Here is a 20,931-nt window from a genome sequence, read left to right on the forward strand (position 1 = left end):
AAAATGGAGAGGTTGGTGTTATGTACATGAAGAAAAGATTGTTGTTGGAGTAAGTGCATGAACAAGAGGAGAGGACGCAATCAAAGGCACCTACAGAGGTTTAGCTTTAGCAAAGAGAAGGTCTATTATTTCTCTGAAACTACAGGTTTCCTACTAGTGAGTCTTGAATTATAGAAATTTGGTTCTTGGGTCCCTCAGACAGACACAGAAGGGGAAAGGTGTTGCCAACACCATTTGGGTGTTGCCGAGGGCAAAGTATCAAGATCTGTGGTTAAATCTGAGCTCTATCTACGTACACAGATCACTCCACTTCTCAGTAACATGAGGGATTGAACTAGAATGCCTAAGAAGTCCCTTCCAGTTCTAGAGCTATGATACATTATCTTGTGGAGTTGTCATTTCCTTCTCACTAGCTAGCATCACTTACCTCCTTAAGAAGTTTCTTTGGGAGCCATTCCCCAATATATAAATGTCAAAAGATAGGAACAGGCAGTTTTTAAGGAAAGAAATACAAGTTATCAACAACCACATAAAATGCTTGGAAGTATTAAAAATTAGAGAAATGCAAATTAAACCATCAAAAGGAGGGAGCAGTGGGGTATGGGTAACTGTACTTGTGTGACAACAGTTGTGGGTTCAAAGTAACCAGGATACGGAGATTATGAGTGGCTGGGAATATTCTAATCATTGAGGACTGAGTTCAGGCAGAACTAGTTGGAGAGAAGTCTATTGAGGGAGGCAGATGATGAGACTGCTCAATGTTCTTCCTCATGATTCAATTTATGGCCTATGTGATAAGTCAAATAGGAAGCCCATCACAGCAAAGAAGGGTGCAGAAGGTGCTGAGTTTTGACTAAAGGATTCTGTCTAGGAGGCAGGAGGTTGCAACAGAAGATGGGAAAGGTCTGTGGATGGCCCCTGGAGCACTGGAGAAGGTCCTGACATGAAGACAGAAGTTAGGAGGCGGGTGCCCAACTCCCTGGCTACAGGCAGAGCTCAAAGTCTTTTCCTATGAAATTCAGTTTCTTCATCTACAAAAAGAGAAGTTGGACTGGATGATTTCTAAGATACCTTCCAGCTGTAAATCTAAATGATTCCTTCTGAAAAACACAGATTTTCTAATACATGGTATCAATCTAATAGCTCTTCTGTTATGTGAGTTTTCTCATCCTCTTCTAAAATTAAATGTTAGCCATGCATTTCTTGACAGAAAGAAAATTGAGTTTTTACCCTCTGTTTGAAAGTTCAGTTTAAATGTTATTGTGATGCACCATAGCTCTTAAATCTGGCCACTTTTCACAGTAGGGTGCTTGCCATCGCTCTCCAAGGTGCTGGTTCTCAGAGCATGTTGTTCCTGTGTGTATATAAATGATCGTGTGCTAGTGAGAGGCCAAGTTCATACATGCTTCCATGTTAAGTCCTCAATACCAGAAAATCAATCTGAGCCACTAAACAAAAATAGGGCAGCTAGGTGGCACAATGGGTAAGAGTGCTAGGCTTGGAGTCAGGAAGACTTACCTTTGTGAGTTCAAATCTGGCCTCAGACATTTACTAGCTATGTGACCCTGGGCAAGTCACTTAACTCTGTCTTAGTTTTCTTATCTGTAAAAATGGCCTGGGGAAGGAAATGGCAAACTGCTCCAATATCTCTGCCAAGAACACCCTAAATGGGGTCACCGAGAATCAGACGCCGCTGAAAAACTACTGCCCAAACAAACACAAATAGACCAGATAGGAAAACGTGCCCTTTACTTACATTCCTCTGATCATTTTGCCTTTGGATCCTTGTGGTCCATCTTCCTATTATGGATAAGAGAAAGAGTAGAATTACTTAAGGAACATGAGGCATCAGAATAATAAATGAAGCCAAGGTGAGGATGCCTTCAGGCATCTGGTCTTTTCTGTTCCATAAGACAGCTAATTGAAAGCAATTGCTGATTGAGATAGATGAAGGTTCAGTGCTGGAGTAAATGGCAGTGTGTCTAAGGAAATTGAAATGCCTCAGACTGGACGCTTCTTTCAAATTATAGCTAACAGGTTACCTTGTAGATTGCCAGCATTAAGATGGGTACCAACGTGGAGAATACTCCTTACCGGGAAATTGTTTGTTTATTAAGGTAAATAGAGAAGATTATAAAAGCTTAGTGCACAAATAAATGATGCTGTTGCTGCTTCTGAGAAAGAGAAGAAAGATAATAATAGGAACAGTAACAGAAACAGTAAAGTAATAGTTAACAGTAATAGTAGTAATTCCCCTCAAACTCAAACCCATCGTCCATGTCATAGGGGTATGTGTGGCAACGGCAAAGCAAACAAAGGCCAGTCAGAGTGATCTACAGGATGGATTTTGTGGGCCCTGAGACCTTTACCTACCACAGCTGGAAGAAACCTTGTAATGAGGGGTAATCCAATGCTTAGCATAGTGCCTGGAACGTAGTATAGTGAGATTGTTCCCATGAATCTATTAAAAAGACAGGGTGGAATAGGCTAATCTTACTCAAAATTGGTATGATGGTCAGCTTGTCATGGGCACCAGCATGGAATAATTTGTTTTCCTTTGTTTTCCTCTTCTGATTCCATAGGAAAATAGGGTACAACAGAAAAAAATCAGAAATGCCAATTCCCCCACCTTTTGGAAATGCACATACCACAAGTACACACAAAATGGACTAAAGCTGTGAATAGTTTCATTTTACCAATCCCATATCATAACCGATTTGTAAAGAGATCTGACCAGTTATGGTCAGGGACTTCAGAGTGTTTTTTTTAGTGCAACTCTCATGCTTAATCTTTCAATAACATATCAGGACAAGGAAATCATATAACAAAAAGAGGGGAAAACCTCACCCCTTAACCTAAATTAGACAAAAGATGAAATTAAAGTCATTAAAATTTTAATGGGAAAAAGCAGAACATCCTGATGTCTTTGAAGACTTTTACCTAATACATATTCTATGAAACACATGACAAAAGTCTCAAATAATTTTGAAAAGGAGATGGATATGCATGTTGAAATTCTGAAATGCCCTTGTTAAAAGCGATGGCAAGAAACCAACTAGCAGACCAATGATAACAAAATGTTAATTTAGGAAAGCTGGTTTTTGCTATAGCTATTAGAAGGACCACATTTCTCCATAGTATTTGACAGAAAGTCTAAAAATGTTTCCGGATATGTACATAGCAGTATGGTGCTGCTATCATAAGAAAGGTGAGCTGTCAAGAGTAGGTGTCAACCTCCACTCTCAGGGGAGCAAATTGATGGAGCTATTGAAGTTCTGTGGAAAGGCACAGGGAGGTAATATTGGTATCCAAGCTATGCATGCAGTAGAAAACCTGAATACCATATTGCCCAGTTAAAGACCCACCCATACCCAAACCCACACACATTCCAGAAAGTTTTCAGGAGAATAAAAGTATACCAGAAAATATAGATTCTTTTAATTGGAAACCAAATGCAAAATATAAAGGTTAAGGTCATCCAAGGAAACAAAGCAGCACAAAGAAACAATTTAAAATTAATCAGAAATTTTACTATGGAATTATAATAATAATTACAACAAACATTTATACTGTACTTTAAGGTTTACCGGGCACTTTAAAAATATTATTTTATCCTCACAAGAACCTTGGGAATTATATGCTTTTATAATTCTTGTTTTACAAATGAGAAAACTGAGTCAAGCAGAAGTTAAATGACTTTCCCAGAGTCACAAATGTCTGAGACCAGATTTAAACTGAAATCTTCCTGATTTCAGCTACAGAAGTCTATCTACTGCGCCACCCAGCTACTAAGAAAGCTTATAAAGAAATACAGGGCAAGCTAGAACCCCTGAAAGAGGACATATAAAATTTTGGGTTTTCTTCCTTTTTACAGGAAGTTGAACACAACAAAAATACAAATGGGATCAGATGAGAGACAGAAATATTGCACGCAAAAAATGTAATGAATGACAAAGCAAGTATGTCAAAGGAGGTTACTGAAACTCTAGTTACCCTGCAAAACTGGAAAGCAGCAGGTCCAAATGAGAGCCATAATTGTTGGCTAAAATGGCTCTTAGCGTTGCATGAATTACTTTACCATCTTCCCTCCAGCCAAGAGACTCATTCCACCTTTTTAAATAGAAGGCATCATGTATCTATTATCAAAGAAGGAGCACCTCAAAAGCTCTTCCAAATATAGTCAAATTACGTATTTATGCATTTTATATAAAATATTCACAGTATGAGGAATAAAAAAAATGTTCCTAAAAAATAAGGGCAACTTATTATCAATTCAGTCATTTTTTTTCAATAAGCTTCTGAAAAGCATGGTGACATCTGTAGTACCTTTTTTATTATTGCCACTCTTTTCAGTCAATTCCATTCTCGTGGCTATCAATAGTGATAATACGTAGAAATAAAATAATTTGCAGACCTTAAGGCACTATGGAAATGCTAGCTATTATTAGACTTACTATTTACATACTGCAAATACATAAAATAAAATCAAGTATGGTAAGAATATTAGATTTCCACATGGAAAACTTTTCAATAATAATAGCTGGCATTTATGTGACATCTACTTTGCGACAGGCACTACGGCAAGCACTTTACAAATATTATCTCATTTGTTCCTGAGGAGCTATCATCATCCCCATTTTACAGTCAAGGAAACTGAGGTCGAATGACTTGCCCAAGGTCACACAGCTGGTGCATGTCTGAGGCTGGAATTTAACTCAGGTCTTCCTGATGCCAAGTTCATTGCTGTATCCACTGCATCACCTGGCTGCCTCATCACAATATCAAAAACCATTCCCATAAAATTTAGCATTGTTTAAGGGAGGCCACTTAATCCCATTTCAGTTCTGCCTAAGCTTGAATGCATTGCCATTTATTTCTGCTAAGCATGGCTTCCAAATTAAGAATCTAACCAAAATATCATATTAATAATATGATGCACAGAGATGACATCGACCTGTATATGGCTATACCAAAAAACAAATCAAACTACTTCTTCATCTTATGACATGTTTCTCTAATGATATCAGAATTTTTTTGGACTACATAAATGTGAAATTACTAACGTATATTAAGGAACGTTAAAGACTAAAAGCTTTGAGCTTGACTTCAGAGGTCACTTTCAACCAATTAGATGAAAGTGATAACTACAAATACCTTACTTTCCTCTGGGCAAGCATAAAGATATCTGGAGTAGGCTGTTCCTGAATATGTTTAGGGACTTACTGGCCTTCAAAAATCAAAGCTGAATGGGAAAAATACATTTTAAGTAATTAACATCAACACAATACCAGGCTGAATGTACACTTTCAAAATTGCAAAATCAACCTTAATGGATCTGTAAAGTACTCTTAGAAAACATGTACAATATTAACAGAACACTGGGTCCACTATGCTGAGGCAGGTCCAGAAAGATGAACATTTCAATGCTAAAAATGAGGAAGAAGGTTGATAAGACATTCTTAGGACACATAAACAGATCTGAAACCTATAGAAATACTTTGTTAATAAGCAGACATCACTTTCCTAAGCAACAGTAAAGTCTGTTAAGAGGTACATGGCATGGCACTGGATTTATTTAATGTAGCCAAAAGTGACTTCCCTCCAGATGGTGCCTATGAAACGACTAAGATTCAGAAGTGGAATCGAAAGGCCTGAAATGGGTGACATCTGGATGGACTCAGTAGACAAAGAAACACCGAACAAATGACTGAGTCGAGCAAACTGATTTGTGGCAATGGAGCAGTTTATGATGGCACTTCAGGACCAGAAACTACAAAAACATCATAGTATTAGAAATTACAAAAGAGATATCCTTAAGAAGCCTGGCTTCAGCCATTAGTGTAAATAATGCAAAGAAATAATGGAGATCATGCACCTAAACATTGCAGACTGTTAAAGTATAGCATCTACTGAATGCCTAACAATTTAATTCTTCATGACTTGGTAACTGGAATTATATGTTTTATAAGCTTGCTATCTTTTGTGAACTGACAGATGGCAAATCCCCACACTACAAATAAAGACTTCAAAATATTCTGGAGAAGTCAACCAATAAAATCTATTGGAATTGGAGCATTATTATAATAGAATCTATTGCCCACAAGCATCTGGCTATAACAATTTTCATAAAAAACTTAAGAACAATGTTTTGAATAGATGTCTCTGTCATAATAACTCATCATCTCTAAGCTATATGGTATGAAAAGCTTTGATATTATAGAACCTTGGCTGGAGAGATCAAAATCATGTGGGAATGAGATGAAGTACAAATCAACCCTCTTGTCCTGTCTGCTGCTAGAGTTTTACCAAGGATAATTTCAGTGAGCCTACAGAGTATAAATTTATGCCCTAATACTTTGATTCAACTCTAGAAGTCATTTTATCAACCTCTGTGAGAGTCGACAGAGTATGGAACATAAAGAAGTAATAGTATGAAGAAACTTGCCCTGGGACTGTTTCTAGCCATTAAACTTCATTGAATAAGATGAATAAAACAAGAATCATGTTTTAAATAATTCTTTCTCATGATCATTAATCAACCAATAAACATTAAGCACCTACTGTGTGCCAAGCATTATGCTTAACTCTGGGGATACAAAAAGAGGCAAAAGACAGTTCTTGCTCTCAAGAGGCTTACAATCTAATGAGAGACAACATGCAAATACATATATGCAAATCAAGCTATTTATAAGATAAATTGGAAATAATTAACAGAAGGAATTAAGAGGTGTTGGGGAAGGCTTCATATAGAAGGGAGATTTTAGTTGGGACTTAAAGGAAGCCAGAGAGGTCAGTAGGCAGAGTAGAGGAGGGGGAGCATTCCAAGTATGGGGGACAACCAGAGAATGCCCAGAGCTGAGAGACAAAGTGTCTTATTCATGGAACTGCCAGGAGACCAGCATCGCTGGATCAAATATTAAGTGTTGGAGAATCAGGTGTGAGAAGGCTGGAAAGGTGGTTATGAAGAGCTCTGAATGCCAAACAGAGGATTTTGTATTTGCTGCTAGAGGCAATAGGAAGCCACTGGAATTTGTTGAGTAGGGGCAGAGGGAAATGTGGTTAGACCTATGTTTTAGGAAAATGACTTTAGTGGTTGAATGGAGGATGGATTGGCATAGGGAGAGACTTGAGGCAGGCACATGCATAAGGAAACTATTGCAATAATCCAGGTGTTAGATGATAAGTTTCTGCACTGGAGTAGTGGCAATGTCAAAGGATGAAAGGGGAAATATTTGAAAGATGTTGCAAAAGTGGTACTGAAAGACCTTGGCAACTGCTTGGATATGGGGGTGTGAAAGATAGTGAGAGATTCAGGATGATTCCTAGGTTGACAGCCTGAGGGACTAGGAGTATGCTGTTGTTGCCTTTTGTTGTTTGTCCTTTGTACTCAAAGAGGACCGAGGACATAGTGATGTTGTCATCAAGGTACAGTGTATTCAACCATGGCTGATCATCCAATAAGAGCTTGGAAGGTTCTACCACAGGCTGGGTACAAATCTTTGAACATTTGGGGTGGAGATTTCTCTAGATTTGCACATCTCATTTCTTTTGTGCTACTGAAATTCTGCTTTGCTTATGGAGTGTATATGTATGTATACATGAATGCATGCATACACACATAAATGCATATATACATGTATATATACGTGTGTATACACGTGTGTATGGACATATACATATATGTATATATACATGGAGATAGATGAGTCACACTCACATGCCAATATCTGTATATTCATATGATAAATTAGAGATAATCTCAGAGGGAAAGTATTAACATAAGGAGGACTAGGAAAAGCTTTTTACAGACAGTGGGATTTTAGCTGAGACTTGAAAGAAATCAGGGAAGTCAGGAGGTGAAAGTGAGGCAGGAGAGAATTTGAGAAATGAAGGTGGCCATTGTGATGCCAAAATGCCATTACTATGTTGGAGTCAAGGTACAGTGTGTCCCACTTTTGCTGTTCAGACCAATATGAGCTCGGAAGGCTCTACCACAGGTCAGGTAGGAGTCAGGCACAAATAGTCCATGTAGGAATGGGAGACAGCTAGTAAAAATGCATGGTTTCAAGCAGATAAGTAATATGGAAAGTATGACAAAAGGAAAATACATTTTGGACTATGGAGAGTGCAAAAGGATTCCTGGAAGAGGGGGTATTTAAATTAGATCTTAACAGAAAACAAAACAAAACAAAATTGGTATGATATTCTATGGCTCGAGCATGGATATAGGAAAAGCGTGTGATGACTCTGAGGGGAGAGACCACAAAGTCATATAGTATGACTAGAGAATGGAGTATTTTATGCAGAATGTGTGAGATGATGCTGGAGAGTTCCTATACTACCAACTTCCGATGTGCCTTGAATGCCAGGACAGGAAGTTTAGATCCAAAATAGGAGTCATTGTGGGGATTTTTGACAGAGTGACCTGATCTGTCACTTGATCTCTGAATGAAGACAGGGTTAGTCACCAGTCTTGTGATTTCATAACAAAAGCACTCCCAGTGAATAATGTCTTCCAGTGAATGTCAGGGAAGAGATGTTAAGTGCCTTACCCAGGGTCACTCGGCCAGCATGTGTAAGGTGGGGCTTGGATCTAGCTATTTCTGATTTCAAGGCCAGTTCTATCTACTATATAATTTATGCATAAGAATGTAATTTTATAAGAACATAAAAGATAAAGCTCAACACTTGAAAATATATACTTAATATAAGGGCTCTGCTGCCTTTTTCATTTAATGGTGATGATAATGATAACTAATAATAACAGCATTTATGTGGCACTTTAAGTTTCCAAATCGCTTTACCAATATCTCATTTTATCCTTACAACAAGGATTGTTATATCAATGCTGCTGCTGAAAGTGTTATTATTATCCCCTATTTTACAGTTGAGGAAACAGAGAGGGAGGGAAAATGACTTGTCCAGGGTCACATAGCTAGTCAGTGTCTGAGGTTGGATTTGAACTCAGTTCTTTCTAACTCCAGGGCTAGAACTCGATTCACTTTTTAGTTATGGCACCTTTAGCAACAGCATTGAAAAGCACTTTTCTTGTTCAGTCATTCAGTCATGACTCTTCATGACCCCATGGACCACAGCACGCCAGGCTCTTCTATCTTCCACTATCTCTCAAAGACTAAGTTCATATTTATTGTTTCCATGACACTCTCTATCCATCTCATCCTCTGCAGTCCTCTTCTCCTTTTGCCTTCAATTTTTCCCAACATCAGAGCCTTTTCCAATGAGTCCCATCTTCTCACTATGTGTCCAAAATATTTAAGCCTTAGCATCAGTATTTGACCTTCCAGTGAATAGCCTGCATTAATTTCTTTAAGTATTGACTGATTTGATCTTCTTGCTGTCCAAGGGATCCTCAAGTTTGCTCCAGCACCACAGTGTGAAAGTGTCAATTCTAAGGTGCTCAGCTCTGTGCACTCTTCCACTTAGCTGCCCTAAAAGCATTAACTTTGTATGTATTTGCCGATGAGATCACAGAGGTCAAGGAGCAGTTCCTTTCAAAATTACAATGTTTCTATCAGTTCAGGTCTAATGCATTGAAACTAAGCCACTCATTTTATTTTAAGTGGTTTGGTTTTGCCACATTAGACTTGCATTGATAAAACTATTTGATTCTTATAATAGAACTTAGATTCAAACAATATTTCTCTTCAGTTTTTCAACCATTTAATAGGTGGTCAGGAAGATATTTCCAGTTATCTTCTTTATTTGAATTTTGCATTGCCCAATATCTTGAAAACCAACTATATAACTCTGAGCAATAATATTTAAAGGAATGTAGGTTGGAAGCCAGAAACAGTGAGTTTTACTAATGAGACCTCTCCTCTTCCTTTTGACCTGCATTTTGAGGGGAAATGCCTTTACTTCCTGATATCTCCACTCCTGGAAGAGAATGCAAAATCTTGGCTTTTAAGGGGTTCAGACACCAAAGAGATGATGAAGAAATGTTTTCAACACCTTGGCAGTTGGACTGAACTTGGGAGAGAGTGCTATGTTCTCAAGCAAATGGGCTTTCCAGAGGGGCCAGGAGGGCTCTTTGACTTCCTCCAAGTCTTTGGTTGTTTTCACTATCCCATCAATTTCTTGTGGGGAGGGAAGAAGGCATCTTCGGATGGTGAAAGAGACTTTGTCCAGGACTTTGACGCAGTAAAATTTATTTTCATTCAAAACTACGAAGTTGCGAAAAATAAAGTAAGTGTTATATAGTCTGGCTGAAATTTACATCGTATGCTAATGTCTGGCATTTGTTTTGTTCCAGCTCTCAGCATTAGAGAGGCAGATCTTTGACTTCCTTGGCTTCCAGTGGGCACCAATTCTTGGAAATTTTCTACACATAATAGTTGTCATCTTGGGCTTGTTTGGAACCATTCAGTTTAGACCTCGATACATAGTGGTGGTAAGTCTCTCACTTTTATCATGTACTTAATTTGCACAGAGAGGTAGGGCTATGTGTTGGATAGAGAGCTGGCCACTGAGACAAGAAAACCAGACTCTGATACCAACTGTGATCCCAACCAAGTCATTTATTTTTCAGTGCCTCAAGCAACTCTCTAAGACCACCTTACAGACTTGGTCCTTATCTGCATATTAGGAGTACCCTATACTTATGAATCACAGGGTCCAGTATATAAACTTTTCAATTAAGATTTAATTTCTCCTCTTAAACTGCTTCAGAGAAATGATAAGATCCTACTTTCTGAGTTAAAAAAAAAAACACTTCATATCATCAGCTACTTAGCCTCACTTTCCATGTGAGGGAATGAAGGCCTAGCGAGCATATATGCCTTGCCGAAGGGAATAAAAGAGGATATGAAGTTAAATCCTTGGTGTCAAATCCTCTGAATGAATTATTTCAATAATTCCTTTTAATGTTTTCTTGGCTCTACAGGTGACTCCCTTATAAAACTGGAATCTGGGAGAAAAGAACTAACATTTTCCATGTTTCGTGATAAGATATTATATGTTAATTACATTAATACATACATGGCGAATATAGCTTGACATGAAGCCTAACTTAATACATGGTCTAGCAAGACATTTTTGTCACAGAATCTGACTATAGTCAGCTAACTATGATATTCATATTGTCATGGGGAAAATGAATATCATATCAGTTATAAAATAAATGAAAAATTATAATAATCTTAAAAAGTACCCATATTATTTCCTGTGTGGCCTTAGGTAAATCATTTCACACACACCCTGGGCCTCAGTTTCTTTATCTGTAAAGTGGGGGTTGTACTCTATGGCCTCTGAGATCTCTTCTAGCTGTAGATAGTATGATCCTAAGATGTTCCTCCCTACAATTGGGACCTTTTGACTCCCTTCTTTTCTTCAGTTACCTCAAAATTTCTCTTACATTTCCTTTAAAAAATTGGTACAGGGGAAGCTCGGTGGGTCAGTGAGTAGAGCACTGGCCCTATAGTCAGGAGGACCTGAGTTCAAATGCGGCCTCAGACACTTGACACACTTACTAGCTGTGAGACCTTGGGCAAGTCACTTGACCCCAATTGCCCTGCCTTCCCCCCTGCAAAAAAAAAAAATGTAAAAAAAAATTAGTACAGAAATCACAAATGTGTACCTTACTGGTTGCTTCACACAGTTAGCCATGTGGTGGAGTGGATAGAGTCTTGGAGTCAAAAAGACCTGAATTCAAATCTTGCCTCAGATACTTACTAGGTATCATCCTGGGCAAGTCACTTAACCTTTTTAATCTTCAGTTTCTGTAAAATGGAGATGATAATACCCCAACTGATTGTTCTGAGGACCAAATGAGATAATAATATATGTATGTGTATGTGTGATATATAAAGTACTTAGCAAGCATAAAGCACAATGTAAATGCTAGTCATTGTTATTAAGCCGCCAATGAACTTCATCCTGTTTTTTACTTAACAATTTTTTTCATGTTTTCAAGATCATTTTGAATTTAAACCTATTCTCTAAGATTATACTATGCTTTCTCAATTTGAAGGACACATGCTTGATTTTTATTGATTTAAATAAATGCAATGGGACTATTTTCAACTTCATTCTCTAGAGAATGGTCCTTTATGTGCCTCATCTTACCCATTTAAAATTGGGGACAATATTGTGAACCACCCTTGTGAGGTGGTTGTGAGAAATAACAGATCATATTTAAATTACAACATACTAGCATGGTAACAGTATGCATTAAAAAAGACCCAGTAGAATAAAATATAATACCCCGTGTGATTACGCAGTCACTGCACACTCTGTCAATCTGATCTGTAAAATTTCTGATTCTCATTTCATTTTTTTGAAAAAGACTGGAAGAAGTCTGGATTTGTAATCAGGGAAAACAAGTTCAAAAGACCTCTGCCACTAAATATTGTGTAACTCTGGCAAATCATAACATTTCTGAGACTCAGTTTCCTCATCCATACGACAGACCCCTTTAGGGTCTAAATTGATGACCTGTGAATAAAGGTAAAATACTGCTATCACAGTTTTTGGAATTTTAAATTATGTCACTGAGACGAAAGTAAGTGGAAGTGGGGACCTGTGACAACTGTCTGCTGAATAATCAAGGCACCCTCTAGAGTACGAATTCTGAACCTTTTTTTTTCTTTCTTTGACCCCTTTGGGAGTGTGGTTAAGCCTATGTACCTCTTCTCAGAATAATGTTGTTAAGTATATTCATAATAAAAAGAAATGCTTAAATTTAAGTTAGATGTTAATGAAATAAAGATGTAATATTTTCAAATTACAGTCATTGAAATCTATCCATGGACCTTTGGGAGGTCTGTAGATTCCAGGTTAAGAACCCTTGATCAAGACCAGGGCTGTGCAACCTTAGGTTATCTTCAGACCACATTAAAATAAAATAATTATTCGAGGGCCTCACCCAGAATAAAAAATACAGTACACTAACAGAATGTGGGGGAATGCACATCATCAATACTACAGGAGAAGGCACGAAAGCAAACACAAAACAACAAAGTGACAGCACAACAGTATAAAGGTAGGTGCATATTGATTAGTCTGCATCATACAGACAGAATGCGTCCTACAGATAGATTAAAAATTCCATGCTATATGTTTTGTCCATAATACTGCTTAAAAATGCCAAAGAAAATTAATAGCAAGATTATTTATTAGTGATGGAATTAAAAAATCTAATATGCATTCCATGAAAATTGTTATTTTATTTTTTCGCTGTGAAAATTAAAACCCACAAGCGGGCTGCATAAAATCACACTGTGGGAGGCATGTGGCCCAGGGACCATATTTCTGACAGCCCTGATCTAAACTAGGGATGGGGAATCTGCAGCCTTGAGGCCACATGTGGTACTCTAGGTCCTCAAGTGCACTAAATCCAAACTTCACAGAACAAATACCCTTAATAAAAGGATTTGTTCTGTGAAGTTTGTATTCACTCAAAGGGCCACACTTGAGGACCTAGAGGGCCACCTGTACCCTTGAGGCCACAGGTTCCTTACCCCTGATCTAGATTCTAGAATCTATTTATTATCCATTGAAGGTGATATATTTGTAGATCAGAATCACTGATGCCAGTTTATGTCTTATTCTCATATTGGGCTAACCAAGAGATTTAACTCTTAAACAATAGCCAATTGAATTTATGAGATGATGAATGATTATTTAGGACCAAATAATTCAGTTTTCTTTTTGTGTGAGGAAAGATCTCTTAAAGGAGTTCTGCCCACTGCCTCCAACCCTCTTGTAGATCCTTGACTTCATTACGGACCATAGAAATTTTTAAATGTAGTGGCATAACGCTACATAATTTCCTCATAACTTACAAGGCCAGTATTTATCTATCAAATTTACTAATGGCTGCTTAGAAAAGAAAAATTATAAATGTCAAGTATATATCTGTATGGATGTTATTTTTTTAATTATCACTTGAAAGAAAAATAAATATGGAACTGCTAGTTTGACAAGAGATAATAAAATGGAAAAGGCAGCATTAGTTTTCAGTATTAAGAGTAAGACATAAGAAGATAAGATTGTTTCTACTTAAATAGTATTTACCATATTAAATACTACCTAAATAGTACCTACCATGTTGTTTCTACCTAAATGGTATTTAAATTTGCTGTTTTCTTGGACTGAATTCTTCATTATTTATATAAAGCCTCCTTCCTATTGCCATGGCACTTCTGACCAGTATAAGCAAAAATGACCAAGTAAGGTGAGAGAGGACAGGTGAAAATTCGCCCATGAAAAAGCTGTTGGAATCTGGAAAGGAACAATGGCCTAGAAACTGGTAGTTATTTGTGAGCTGTGTGATAACTGGCAAGGCTATTAACTGTTCTGAGAATAAAAAGTACATATAAATATAAAAATACATCCCACATGGTCCTTTGTGAGGAAATCCTCTACAGAGTTACATGTATATAAGCTAAGCTTATTGTTCATATAATTACTTCTGTTTTCATCATATAGTTCTTCAAATTTAAGTATATTCACTAAGTTACACCCCTACCACTTACTGACTAAAGTAAATATTATATATACATATATTGTAGTTTAAATATTATATACTTTATAGTTATAATAAATAAATCTAGAGTACTTAGGATCATAGATCAAGTTGAAAGGGAACTCAAAAGGTCATTCAGTCCAATCACCTCATTTACAGATTAGTAAATAGAGGCCTAGAATCATTTGGTCATGCAAATAGTAAAGGACAGAGCAGAACTCAAAATTTTGATTCGCAATCCAGGAATCATTCCTCTACCAAGCCGAATGAGCCTCTGCGCCGAAAAAGCAAACAGGCAAACAAACAAAAAACTGCTGCAGGATGTTCCCATAGTAATAAGTTTGAATTTGTGTGAATAATCACTAGCAAAGGATGATCTGAATATTTGAATTTGGATAAGCTATTGCTCATAATAAAGGGTAAGGAGTATTTTTTTAGGCCTTGAATATGTACATAACATGTGCATAAATTAGCATATTCAAAATAAATAATTATGGGATTTAAAAACAATGAGTCATCAGTGAGTTAAGTTTGAAAAGGGTCTGCAATTCATCAGCTTTTAAAATAATAGTCACATTCACAAATTGCCAAATCAGAACATGAAAATTAAGGGCAAAGCCATTTTAAAGAGATTTATTTTTTTTAATTCAAATATTATTAAAAGATAAGGAAGTAACTCAGGCTAATCATATGTTACATGTGACAAAGAAGAAAAACACTCCATGCAAACCAGTAACTTTCTGTTCTAACTAGAAGATGTTTCTATTCTAAATTTTATATATATATATGTGTGTGTGTGTGTGTGTGTGTGTGTGTGTGTGTGTGTGTATATGTATATACACATATATGTATATATATACATATATATATGTACATGTATGGATAGAGAGTCTACATTTCTATTCTAACTAGAAGATATAACTATTCTAAACTAGAAGATATTTAAGAATTAATTCATTATGACCAAGATTATAGCTTAGTAATACTTTAATTATGTTAATTGATCAATCCAAAAATCAATAGCATTTAATAAATACCTACTATGTGCCAGACACTATATTAGGTACAGAGAATGTCAAGATGAAAATGAAAGTGTCCCTGCCCTTGAGAAGTTTACATTCAATGGAGGAGTGAACATATATGGGTTTGTTTAGTCATTTCATTTATTTTGTACTCTTCATGATCCATTTGTTTTTTTTTTTTTGGCAAAGATACTAAAGTGGTTTGCCATGTCCTTCTCCAGCTCATTTTGCAGATGAGGGAACTGAGGCAAATAAGGGTAAGTAACTTACCCAGGGTCGCACAGCTAGTAAGTGTCTGAGGCTAGATTTTAACTCAGGAGGATGAATCTTGCTGATTCCAGGCCTGGCACACTATCCACTGCACAACCCAGCAGCCCATATAGAAGTGTAGACAAGATATAGCCAAAATAAATTCAAGTAAATGGGTACAATGGTACTATCAGCTGGGGATCTGTAGAAGGTAGCACTTAAGCTGAGATTTAAAGGAAATTAGGGCTTCTAGGAGGCAGAGTGTTCCCTGCAAAAGGGAACAGCTGGTTCCAGGGTGTGGAATTAGGGGGAGAGTTATATGTATGATAAAGCAAGAAAGAATATTTGGTGAGATAATATGTACATAAATGACCATAACTAAAATAAAAATTAAATATAAGCTAATTTGGAAGGGAAGATACCAGCCCCTGAGGGTAAATAGAAGGCAACACTTGGGATGGCCTTTGAAGGAAGCTGGAGATTTTAAAATGTGGAGATGAAAGAATGAATCCCAAATTGGGAGAGACAAAGTATCACTTGTCATCAACAGCAACAATACCGATTTGGCTGAATCATATCGACTATGAAAGAGAATAATATATAATAAAGCTAGAATAATAGAGCGGAAAAAGGTTATAAAGGCTTTTAAATTCTAGGCAGAAAAGGTTATATTTGACCCTAGAAGTATTAGGGAGCCGCTGGAGTTTATTGTTCGGTGAAGGAAAGGTTAACTATTGCTATATTCAAACTTATGACTTAGGAAAATCATTATGGCAGCTATTTGGGACTAGGCCTGATTCAAGACAGTCCCATGGTAGTTGATATTTTGATTTTGGAAGTTGCCTGTCATTTTCCACCAGCTAAGCATCAAAAAGTGCCTGGAGTTCCTCATGGCTGCTTTGTACTCAAGCAAGCAGGAAGTAAAGATTTAGTCCTCTCAGTCAACCAAGTCTCAAATATGGTTCCAATCCCTTTAAAGGAAAAATTAGCTTAACTTGCATAGAGGCAAGGGTTAGGGTATTTCCCCTGCTATGGGCAGTGGTATGATGAACGTATGAAATGGTGAGAAGCAAGTGGCAAGGAGACTAATTTATAATTTAAGAGGCAACAATCATTACTTCTGAAAGAAAGCACTAATTTTAATTATTATTCCTATTAAATAAAAATAAAGTAGCAAAATAAGGATTACAATTTTCTGAGTAAAGTAAAAAAAAAAAAATTTTAAAGCAAAGAGGCCACGCCTTGTACTTCCTGTGGGTGAGGATTCTTCCAAGGTAAATATTTCTTCCATTCCAAACGTCATAAACTTTAATTTGTTACAAGTAGTGTGATGTGGTAGACATTTCCCAAAATGCAGTTAGTTCTATAATAATATTATATTAAAGCTCACATTTATGCAATGCTATGAAAAGAGCTTTATATACATCATCCTTTGTGATTGTTGTTATCCTTTGGGGTAGATGTGATTATTATTCCCCCATGTATATGACAAGAGGGTGAATTAAATCTCTGAGAATTCAAACTCAGTTCTTTTTGATTCAGTTCTTTCTGACTCTTCTTTGTCCATTATGTTCCACCACCTCTAAGTATTTGGTTATGATGCTGAGAAGACTATTTTGGGAAAGAACTTTTAAGGTTTTAAGAATGTGTATTTTGAAGGTCCTCGCTGCTGATTAACCTCTTAAGTTTTGTGAGGTTCCACGTTGTTTACCTAGCATATAATCAACAAAAGGCTTCTGTACATCCCCCCCTCTTTTTTGGAAAGGGGAAGGTACGGAAATTGGAGTCAAGTGACATACCCGAGGTGACACAGCTAGTAAGTGTCAAGTGTCTGAGGCTGGATTTGAACTCAGGTCCTCCTGACTCCAGGGTCCTTGCTCTATTCACTGAGCTACCTAGCTGCCCCTGTACTTCTCTTACAGGGAAAATTAGGCCAGGAAGTCCAATATTTAAACCGGAGATAGTATCATAGATTCAGAGCTGAAATGAGCCCTAGAAACCATTTAGGCAAACCCTCTTTTACTGCAGATGAGGAAACTGAGGCCCAAAATGATTACACGCTTTGCCAAATATCACACAGCTATCATATATAAGAATGGCAATTTCAACCCAAGTCCTTTGATTTCAAATACAGCACTCCTCCACTTTCCTAGAGAGCTGTTGTAAAGAATGAACTTTCCATTTTCAGACAAGCTCCTGCATCAGAGCAATGGGGATGCTGGTATTTAACTCAAAGCCTTTAATGCCTGGCAGACCTAAGTCATTTTTAAATTATGGGTGACCCCACAGTGAGTTTGGATAATGGTGTTCATTGAAGGAGAAAATACTTAGAAAACAGTAATCAAGTCAAGGTTTTTGGATTTATTTGTGCTGTAGGCCAGTAATGCACTTTAAAGGATAAATCTAAGCTTTACTGTCATCTACTAAAAGCTACAGAGAATATTGGATTTGTAATTTCTAGAGATCTTTGGGGACCTACATAAGAAATCTTTTCCTGGGTTTTCCCTGTCTACTCCTTCCCAGAAGACTTATGCTTATTGACATTTCTTATTATTGATCTGTTTAGTATATGGGCCTTTCAGATTCACATTTTTCTTCTTTTTCTCTTTTTCCTTCTGTCTAGTACACCGTGTGGACTGCCCTCTGGGTCACCTGGAATGTTTTCATTATCTGCTTTTATTTAGAAGTAGGCGGGCTGTCTAAGGTGGGTTGATCTTACCTTTAACTTTGGGGTGAAGAAAGTGCATTGGCAAATGACAATTATGATTCATACAATTTTATTGCTGGCTCATTGATCTCAGAACCAAGAGGAAGATTAATTGTCTTTGAAACAGGTATTTGTCCCTTAAAAGGAGATGGTTTATGAGTCAAGTGTGTGTGTATATACATATATATATATTAGCTTAACTCAGAGAAAAAGTAACTGTCTTGGAAAAATGTGGATAAATACATAATTGAAAGCACATTTGGGCCTTTATAATATACAGCCTTATTTTTGATTCTTATATGCTCAAGTGGGCAACTCAGCTCTCAACATGTCAATATGTTCAGTTGTAAAAGGTATAATGACACGTAGCTAGAGTTCTAAATGGGAGAGTGCAAAATGTATTTGAGTATTCTTGGGCTTGGAGCAACCAAAGGGATTGAGGAGGTTAATGCAATGGCATGCTGAACAAATTGGCGACACTATTGGAATACTAATTCTGAAGAACCACATGAAAAAGAGGGATATCTTTCCACGTTTGAATGGAATATTCTATTACTGCAACTAAAGGCTATGGTGCAATGATTCATATTTCTCATTCTTGAACAGACAGAAGACAGTGTCTTGGATGAAGCCTTATACAAATTTTATTTCCAACCACACAAAAGTAAATGTTAGGATAGTTGAGAGGTTTCATTATGACTTCTGCAAAAATATTTTTGATTGCCACCCAAATGTAAAAGCAGATTGCATTGCATTTTTATTTACATGACTTGAAATGATTTTTTTCCCTTATACAACAGCACAATCTGTTACTACAGAGCAGAACCTTAGCAGTCTCATTAAAACAGGAAAATCATAGCTATTTTTTTTAGGTTTCTCATTACAAGTTTGTAAGGACACAAGATTTGAAGGGGGCAGATTATTCCTGCCAGCTACTCCAATTCTAAGGCCAAATGTAAGGGGGGCTGATCTGTATTGCCCTGGTAGGCCAATTATAGGGATGCAAACTCTTTGAGAGAATACTGATACCCCGAAGAAAGAAAGGTAATAAATATATGTAGATTTATTAGGCTAATTAGGTTGAGTTTAATCATTAGATCCAGTCTTTGGTGGCAAGGGGACAGAATAGTATAATAGATACCCTCACCAACCCCAGGCCAGGTCAAATATCATATAGAAACAGAACAAAGAAGGCACAATACTAGGTATGGCCCAGGGTCACATGCAAATGTTCCCATGAGATAGCTAGAGCTTCTTTTGCTGTTTACATTTACTCAAGGTAGCTTATATTCTTCTGTAAAGTCTTCTGTCACGTTCCCACTCTGGCTACTACCATGCACAGTTATATCTGGGTAAAGGTGTCCTGTTTTGAGGATGCCACAAAGTCCTCTGAGGGCCATAGGGCCTCTCCCACAAGCATTTGTAGATAAGATCTGAGAAAAATTTATCCCAAAACAGCCTACTGTTGCTAGACTCTATCTAAATAAAGTACTAGTGAAGTCCATTTTGTAGTAAAGAGAACTCCGTAGAGTCAAGGTATGAGAAACCCCCAGAGAATTTTCTTGAAAACCTCCAAAGGTGGATTCCCTTTGTTCTGTACTATGATAACTTTATAAATAGAACTGGTCACCATTTTCTTATGTTGTCAAATGCATTCACGTACCACTCCATACTACAGTTCTCACAATAAATTGAATATGTATTGAAGATAAAATTCATTTATTTTCTATTATCAATATAACTGAAACAGTATAAGTAAACACCAGTCTGTCTACTATCTTAGACAAATTTTAAAGTCATTTGGCCATTCAGGTTTTCTGAATAAGAAGTCGTACCTGCTGAATTTAGACCCAGGACATTTGGATTTGATTTGTGTTTTCTGTCTTATCGTTTTAACTATCGGTTTGAAGTAATATTTATAAGACATTGGGAAATCATTTTTTATTCTTTCTGTATGTGCTAAGACTGGGAGGGACTTGTAAAATGTGATCATGCATCTCTAAATGTTAAGAATCACTCTAAAAGAAGAGTGTAAACTAAATGAGGAATTTTTTGGTTGATCTTTAAATGACACTCCAGGCTTATCTAACGTAAGGCATGCACTTGTTAAAAAGTGGCTTTCTGGCTGATATATTAATATTGTTCCCTACTCTGCTTGTATAATCCCTTCTTTTTCAAGCCTGGTCTACATTCTTAGCTCCTCCTCTTAGAAATGTGTGTATAGCAGGCAAGGAAACCAAAATTGAGCCTTCTTCCTTCCTTACATAATCTAAAGCTCAGTCAAATCCTCTAAACCCTCTTGAGCATCAGTGATTATTCTCTGAACTGGGAAATTTAAGGACAGCAGGGTATTTGTGATTTTGTCAAAGGAAATGCATGCAGTTCCCAAACTAGTAGTTGTTTGCAGAAGGCAGCATACATCTGTCTTTTTCTTCACAAATAACTATTTAAAACAAAGCAACCTTCCT

The 20,931-nt window shown here is 37.0% G+C and overlaps 1 protein-coding gene across 1 annotated transcript in view; it reads left to right on the forward strand.

Moving 5' to 3' along the window:
- NKAIN3 (sodium/potassium transporting ATPase interacting 3) overlaps window positions 1–20,931 on the forward strand; it is a 451,267-nt gene that overhangs the window by 68,395 nt on the left and 361,941 nt on the right. Inside the window, exons 2-4 of the mRNA XM_036744080.1 lie at window positions 8,991–9,008; window positions 10,274–10,411; window positions 18,380–18,460. Coding sequence (XP_036599975.1) covers window positions 8,991–9,008; window positions 10,274–10,411; window positions 18,380–18,460 — 237 coding nt within the window. The remainder of the gene's footprint in view (window positions 1–8,990; window positions 9,009–10,273; window positions 10,412–18,379; window positions 18,461–20,931) is intronic.

This window comes from Trichosurus vulpecula, chromosome 1 (assembly GCF_011100635.1).
Source record: "Trichosurus vulpecula isolate mTriVul1 chromosome 1, mTriVul1.pri, whole genome shotgun sequence".
Classification (NCBI taxonomy): domain Eukaryota; kingdom Metazoa; phylum Chordata; class Mammalia; order Diprotodontia; family Phalangeridae; genus Trichosurus; species Trichosurus vulpecula.